The sequence below is a fragment of the Carica papaya genome, chromosome 1 (genome assembly GCF_054855325.1).
Source record: "Carica papaya isolate Zhongbai chromosome 1, ASM5485532v1, whole genome shotgun sequence".
NCBI lineage: Eukaryota > Viridiplantae > Streptophyta > Magnoliopsida > Brassicales > Caricaceae > Carica > Carica papaya.
This window is the reverse complement of record NC_142309.1, coordinates 25,981,026-25,989,219: the sequence shown is the minus strand read 5'-3', so window position 1 is coordinate 25,989,219 and position 8,194 is coordinate 25,981,026. Positions and strand designations below refer to the sequence as shown.

Here is an 8,194-nt window from a genome sequence, read left to right as displayed (position 1 = left end):
TTTTTAAGCACGAGACAATGCATATTAATCTTATTCTAAAAAGAAGTTAAAACCTAAAATTTACATCTTAAACTAAGCCTCAAGGGGATGCATGGCCCTTTTGATAATATGATTAAATAAAATTTTATTATTTAAAGAAAAGCAGTAAATAAAAGAGATAAGGAAGAGCCCGTGTGGAGGTGTCACGTGTTGTTTTCGATATAAGACAGGCAACGGTTTTTCAGGGATTAATTAGGGCAATAAGATTTTTAAGGCTTATTTGGAGTTTACACGTATTTAAATTGTTCTTAGCTGATAACAAAAAAGTCATGATGACCACCTTGTCTTATGTACGTGTAAGTAAATATATACACATAGCTGTACATGTATTTGTGTACGTCGAACAGTGTTGCCCCCTCGTGTCCTGTTCATTAATTATGATATTTGGCCTATAAAATGTCCATGCTAGCTACCATTCTCAATTTAACTTACAACAAAAGCTCAGCAGAACATCTTAGGGAGCAGCAGACTGGAATGATGAAAGCTTTTTCTTTCTTCTCCAAAATCGTACTAAAGAAATCAGTACTCTCGCTTTATCTCCTACTTCTCAAGTCCCAATATCATTATGATCAGACCCAGTACGAAAGGACATTCAAGAAATTACCCACCAGCTCCGGCCTCGTCAAGTTTTCAAACCATTCAGTGATTTTCAACTTAGAGGGTGCACTGTTAAAATCGTCTTCTTACTTTCCGTATTTCATGTTGGTGGCGTTTGAGGCGGGAGGGGTGTTAAGAGCTCTTGTTTTGCTACTATTTTACCCTTTGATCTGGCTGGTTGGAGAGAAGCGGGGGACGAAGATCATGGTGTTTGTATCTTTTGCAGGGATTAAAAAGGACAGGTTTAGGTTGGGAACCTCTGTTCTGCACAAGTTCTTGTTAGAAGATGTTGGGAATGAAGGGTTTGATGTGATGATGAGATGTAGAAGAAAGGTGGGGGTGACCGAGTTTCCAAGAATCATGGTGGAAGGTTTCTTGAAAGATTATATGGGAGTTGATGGTGTTATTGGAAGAGAGTTGAAAGTGTTGAATGGGTATTTTGTTGGGATTATGGAAGCCAAAACGACAGGTAGGAATGTCGTTAATGAGGTTCTCGGTGATGAGATAATGTCATGTAATGTTATTTGTATAGATGGATCCAATAAGTCCATTGACCAACAACTCTTCTCTTCTTGCAAGGTAGGTAATATTGGTACCACCCCCTGTATCATCACCACCAAACTTTGTTTTTATTTTAACAATCACGAGGGAGCAGTAACGTGCATTATTATAATTTGAACAGGAGATATACATGGTCACAGAAGCAGAGAAAAGGAGCTGGCAAACCCTTCCAAGGAAGAGATATCCAAAACCTTTGATCTTCCATGACGGAAGATTGGCATTCAGGCCAACCCCACTTGAGACCCTACTCATGTTCATGTGGCTTCCACTTGGCTTTCTAGCTTTCACCTTCAGATTAATTACTCCCATCTTATTACCTTACAAGGCGTCTCTACCTGCTCTAGCCATGTTCGGATTGCGGATCACTATTTCTACTACTACCACTACTATTACAAAACACAATCCTAATAATATCTTGTACGTGTGCAACCATAGAACTCTACTAGACCCAATTTGTCTTTCTCTGTGTCTCATGAACTCTCTCACTGCAGTCACATACAGTTTAAGTAGGTTCAATGAGTTGATCTCCCCAATCAGGACCGTCCGTTTAGTGAGAGATCGAGAGAAAGACAAGATGACTATGGAGAAGATGTTGAGTCAGGGTGACCTTGTTGTGTGCCCAGAAGGAACCACTTGCAGAGAACCCTATCTCCTCAGGTTCAGTCCTCTGTTTGCAGAGATGACTGATGAGATAGTTCCTGCTGCTCTTGATATGCAGGTTACCATGTTCCATGGTTCCACCGCCAGTGGACTCAAATGCCTAGATCCAGCCTTTTACTTGATGAACCCACATCCTGTCTACTCTATCAAGATTCTCAATAAGTTGCCTGCCTCCCACACATGCAAATCTGGTGGGAAAACAAGGTTTGAGGTTGCTAATCATGTGCAGAAAGAGATTGCCAATGCATTAGGGTTTCAGTGCACTAATCTTACAAGGAAGGACAAGTACATGGTTTTGGCAGGTAACAATGGAATAATATAATAGCATATTTAATGAAAATATTAAACCATGTAGTTGGTAAGGTAAGGTGACAATCCTGTGTCTAAATTGAACCTTGTACGTCTCAATATGAATTATTGATTTGTGCTGCTCCTTACGGTTCTAGTTTTAATCCCAAGGCTGTTTCTTTAATCATTTAATATCGTCAAATGAAAATTAATAAGAAATCTTCACTCAGAAAATGATTTGTAACCACCTAAGACTTTATATATACTAACCGTGTTGTTATTCAATTACTGTACAATGTTACCAAATAAATTATTATAAAATGTATGAAATTACTCTCAGAGCACGATGCTTCCAAGGTGCTATAATAGCAACAGTTGAAAAGCCAACTCCAGAAGTTAAAAAAGAAGAGAGAGTTTCTAAAATTCCACAAATTGAAATATTTGAAACTCGAGAAATGCTTTCACAAGGCTGACATATTACATAATTTGTATATATTCTAGTTATTTGTATGTCAGAGGAATGTAATTTTTATGTATTCTAGTTGTTTGTATACCAGAGGAATCTGTATGAACAATATATGTACCATATAAGGGGGGGAGAAAGAGCAAGAGTGAATCAGTAGTTCATTCCCCAGTCATAAGGTTGATATATCACCTTCAACTGAGTATTAGCAAGCAACTCCAGTAAAGGTTCTGCATCTGTTGGCTTCAAGAAGTTAGAGGCATGCTTCAGCACCTCTACCTCATTCTTGCCAAAATCAACGCTAAACCTGAGGCATAGAATTTAGAAACCAACATCAAACAACCACAACCAGCTTGGGAGAGAGAGTTACAACTGAAACTAGCTTTTATTACAGGCAACAGAAATATTCTCATAATTTGCAAACTTCAGGCGCTAAATTATAGGTTTTGACAGCAAAACATACTGTCATTTAGGAAGCCTCAGAGAAGTAGATTATTTACGCATAAAGCTCCTACACGTGAACTGCATTTAGCCAAGGGATAACCACCTAACTTGTGGGGGAAAAGATGTGGCGATTTGGTTTTTAATACAAATTTAACTTTAAACTTAATCTTTTAAAGCTATTTAATATTTGGAAAATATTATCCTTTAGACTACTAAAAGTGTAAATTTAAAATGAAATCATAACGTTCATTCTCCATTGAAAAAAAAGCTAGAAAATTTTCCAAAAAAAGACAGATTAAAATAGTGTACATCAAAACCATCACAAAGGTACAAAAACTCACCAAATAGACACTGATTAAAAAAAAGATAAGTCAACTTTTGACTCATGCAATCAAATACCGCTTTCAGCCATATCCATGTAAGTTTTTTCATGCATGAAAACAAAATACAAAAGGTAGATTCATAAGTATGACCAAACAACCTACAAAGCAAACTGCTTTTTTTGGATAAAAGAACCTGCAAAGAAAAACTTACCATCTCAAGATCTTACTAACATATGCAACCTTTTCTTTAAAATCAATGGTAAGTCCTCCACCTTGTATGAAATTTTGGGCTGCTTCCATCAGCTCTTTATCAATGCTCCCAGGTGAGAAGCAACGAAGAGCAGGACCAGATCGGTTACCACAAACCAAGGCAAAATGAATTAGAGGCTCTGTATAGGTAAAAGCAACCTGACAGAGAACATAAAGTGGTATGAGATAGATTAACTTCCAACAGGGTATCTAATTATATTGGACAAGGATAGGCTCAAGTAAACAGCATTTTTTGCCTGGCATCTTAGAAGAATAACAAGGATACTCGTTATTATGAAACAAATCCTTCCATCACAGCAAGTTGAGGGCAAATCAAGAAAGGAAAAATCCTCTTCCACCTCCCCTCCCCCCTTCCAACAAGAAGTAAAAAAAGAAGCGAAGAAGTAAAATAACAGTCATCTCTTTTACAGAGAGTTTTAGAACAAACTAAGGCCCTGCTCCCTTGAGCCAAAAGCTTTAGATTTTTTCTGTTGAATAAAACAACCACCATGGTCATGTAACAAGTTAACTTCCTTTGTTACAGCATGAAATTCAATAATAAAGAATAATACTGTATGCTATCTTACCTTGGAACGTTTATCTTTTGCCCCAAATGGCTTCATAATATTGTATGGAGGTCTCTGGTTGCCCCTCAATATTCCATTTTGAATAGCTGAGAGAGAATATGTGCATCCACCGATTACATATTTGAAGTCTCCAAACATCTTCCTTCGTTCTAGCGCTCCAACTGGGTAACCGCACACAAGTATTGCATGGATTGCCATCATATTGTAAAGATTTATAAAGAAGGCAAGCTTCTCCTCTCTTGATAGATCTTGCAACTCTACTCTATGAAGTTCCTGAATTATTCTCAAATACCTAAGCAGATGTTGCAATAAACAGTTATAGTTTGAGCATAAAAACAAAAAGATATTCATTATACTTTAGAATTTAAACATTTTCATACAACCAAGGATTCCAAACCTTGCAAATTCCTCACTTCCATGAATGCTTATGTAGTCAACATGCTTTCCATCTTCTGATGTGTAGGCTTCAATAATTGCATAAGACAAGAATCTCAGTCTTGATGCAATTTCTGTGATTCGCTTAGGCTTCACATCAATTAAACCCCTCGGAATGTTCTGACATTGAGATGACACTATGGGATCATCATCCAAGAACCGATAGAAGTGGTTGCCATCCTCAAATAGATTCTCACTAACATGCATCATAAAAGGAAAATCGACAAATTTCAAGTTATTTGCATAATAACACAAGCAAAGATAAAAAATACTTTACTACTACAGCAAGGAACTTACTCAAGAACATGTTGAAAAAAGAGCTTGCTTGCAAGCTTTCGTGCGAATTCAACAGCCTGCTCCATGGGACAGAAAAATAAATGAGAAAAAAAGAGGCTTTGCAAGAATAGTATCTTTCCACAATATTATATTCTAAATCATGTAACTTCCATTTCTGACATGCCTCATTTGTTCTTTCAGACAATTCAATATATAAAACCCATCATGCACTGCACTCCTGAGACACTATATGGAAATACCATTTTCAAAATATCAACATTAATTTCTGCAAAAGCAACCTAAATAGCTATAGAATAACTTACGTCTGCCCTTTCCAAGTACTGATCCTCTGATAAGAAATCCACAGCTTCTGAGCCTAAAAAGCAGTTGGTGAACCAGCGCATTTTATAAAATCGATCCTTAATAATAATAGATTGCTTCATTTTCCGAACAATAAGAGCTAGCTCATCAAGAGCCCCACTGCAGGAGACATCATCTTCGCCAGAAAGAGGCGGTAAAGGGGCTTCAAACGATGGTGCTTCGTTAATCAGATAGTCAATTTTCTCATCAAGCTTTCCTGACTCATCCAAGCCCTTAAGCTCATTAAAGCCTCCAATTACTATTTCATTAAAAACCACCTTAGGAACAGCAGAAGAACGTGCAATGTTTTCTAACTCCAGCTTCCTGCTGGGGTAGACATCAACGTTAATCTCAACATATCTAAGCTTCCTTCTGCGCAAAAGTAACCTAACCTCTCTACAATCTTGGCACCCTAACCTTGTGTATAGTATAATTCTTCCTTTCATCACTATCAGTTGTGCTGATGCTTCAATCATTTCCTTCCTTGGATCAGTTTTGCTTTCTATATCAGCATCACGAGTAATCTTAATATAGCTTAGTGGATTCCAAGCAGATTTCTCTGCTGGTTTTTGGGAGACTTCTCTTGTTTCACCATCTTTGGGGGAACCACTTTCTTTTGGGGGATCTGAATCCTCCTTAGTTTCATCAACAGGTATATCCTGTTCAAGATTATCCCTCTTTCCAGATAAGCGACGCAGAAAAGTTGTGACTGTAATTGCACTCTTTGCCTTTACAAAATTCTTTAGTGCCAAAGCCTTCTCAGGCCAAGCAGGTCCCTCAGTTTCCAGATTAGTATTACTCTGGTTAGCTTCCATCCCAGGAACTTCTGTTCCATCAAAGACAGGATCTGCTTCTTTCTCTTCATTAAGAGTTTCCCCTGTAGCTTCTTTTGTTCCTTCGTGAACTTTAGAATCTAACTTTGTGCCCTCAGGGACATTTTCAGCATCTCTGTCCATTTTTGCCCCTTCTTCTCTAGTCTCTGAATCATACATCTCGTTGCCAACAGGTTCTTGTTCATGATTTCTGTCTAACTGACAGACATTCTCGTTGATATTGACAAACTTTACCTCTTCAGATACCGTTCCATCATCTTTCTGAATATCAAGTTTATTCTCCTCGTGGTTCTCAGCAGTTAGAGTATCTGCTACATTTTTCCTAATGGAGTTCTCTGTTTCCATGATTCCAACAAAATAATTATTTTGGTCCAACTTGCTAATCGGGCTCTTAAATGGTGTTCATCATTGTAATTTTTAACTTACAAATCCACAAGCCTACAGTTCATTCCTGCAAAGGTCACAAAAGCTCAGACAATTTCCACGGGAAATTACAATTAATATAAATAAGCTCATAATGAAATTCAAAATCCATACCAAACAAGTTGACTTGTTAAAGTAATACTTTTCACTTTCGGCCTTCAGGTTACAAACTTTTTTCAAATAATTTTAGCCGTTTTTCAAGTGCGCCAGAAAACATCCAGGAGTTCCATCACATGATGTCAACAAATGTCTTCTCTAATCTGCATTAGACGCACCACCCAAGCCAAAGTTAATGTGATAAAGCTTGAAAAAAATGAAGTAAATTTACATCAGATGTGTATCAATTAGCACAAAAAAGGATTGACAGATCAAACTCAAAGGCTATATCCAAAGAAAAGCCAATTGTAGGCACACTCTGTTTCGCCCATAACCAAAATGAACTAGACTTTTCACTATATGCCTTCCCGTGACATCTCAGAGATTGTTGTAAGCAATCGTACATATTGTCATCAATAACAACCCCCCCAAAAAAAAAAGAGAATATCACAATATTCAGGTAAGGTGGAAAAAATTATGGTAACGGGTATGATAAATTAGGGTAAAAACTTCTGAAAGAATGGTGTGGGCTTCAACCTACACTTTGACTCAATCAAGATAAAAAACTCTGCAATTTGCTAAAAGCCCCCATAACAGGAGATTTTTTGGAAAAAATAACTCAACTGCATCTTGACCGATTTATCAACCCTTCTCCGTTGAATGACGAGCACAGCAGGTGGTAATGAGTGATTAAAGGAAATGTAGAATCTCAAAAGTATTGAAGAGAAGTGTATAGAGAGACAATCTGACGCTAAACTAAACGTGCAAATGTCTCAAACCGATGGTCTGGGAGAAATCAAAGTACGATACTAATCCAGACGAACACTTATAATAACTAAACTAAAAGAAACAAATGTTCTACAACAGGATACATCTGAATTACGAAAAGGCAGTAAACCCCCTCAGTTTTTTTCCCATGTTATCAACCGTAAACCCGAAGATTTCTGATTATCAAGCAAAAGAAACGCGAATCCCCATGACCAAAGAAGTAAACGAAAAAGATAACACATTAATGGTGAGAAATAGTAGCACATAAATGGTCAAATTCATGAGCAGAGTAATATCTTTAGGGCTTTCACAGGCTTATACAGAACAACGAAAAATATGAAAACAACATAGACGCAAGTAACATAAATTCAGTGAAAAAAGAAGAAAACTTACAGATCTGGGAACGTAATATTCTGAGTTTGAAGGGAAAGAGAAAAAGAAAACAGAAGAGAGGAAGTAAAGAGTGAAGAAAGAGTTAATGGAGAAGATCTGGATTGGAGAGAGTTACAGAAGACGGCAATAAATAAGAGAGAAGTTACGATTGTAATAATTTTTTCGGGGGTTTTGATTGTCCGATGGGAGATTGATTCAAAAGAAACCGTAGGAAGAGGATGAAATCAAGTGTCAGCGAGGGGGGAGAAAACGAACGGGAGAAGCGGGAAGTCCGTGGGCGTGGGTTGAAAACCAAATAACTGGGTTGGACTTTTTGTTTCTTTGTGGGCCATCCCTTTAAGGTAGATTGGGTCCCTTTCATAAATAGCCCTCGTTATTAGAAATATTACGATTTTACCA

The 8,194-nt window shown here is 37.4% G+C and overlaps 1 protein-coding gene and 1 pseudogene across 2 annotated transcripts; one reads left to right on the top strand and one right to left on the bottom strand.

Annotated features, from left to right (window-relative positions):
- The first annotated feature begins 435 nt into the window (after positions 1-435).
- LOC110815211 (putative glycerol-3-phosphate acyltransferase 3 pseudogene) lies at positions 436-2,309 on the top strand (annotated as a pseudogene). Its single transcript, XR_015819710.1, has 2 exons — positions 436-1,215; positions 1,319-2,309. The product of XR_015819710.1 is annotated as a putative glycerol-3-phosphate acyltransferase 3 pseudogene (transcript).
- Positions 2,310-2,568: 259 nt separating this feature from the next.
- LOC110815210 (electron carrier/ protein disulfide oxidoreductase) lies at positions 2,569-8,078 on the bottom strand. The gene is made up of 8 exons (XM_088223212.1): positions 7,796-8,078; positions 6,653-6,798; positions 5,246-6,566; positions 4,944-4,999; positions 4,609-4,842; positions 4,212-4,503; positions 3,587-3,783; positions 2,569-2,915 (listed from the first exon to the last, which is right to left on the bottom strand). The coding sequence occupies exons 3-8, from the start codon at positions 6,458-6,460 to the stop codon at positions 2,762-2,764; spliced, it is 2,148 nt and encodes a 715-aa protein (XP_088079338.1). The 5' UTR covers positions 6,461-6,566; positions 6,653-6,798; positions 7,796-8,078; the 3' UTR covers positions 2,569-2,761.
- Positions 8,079-8,194: the final 116 nt, after the last annotated feature.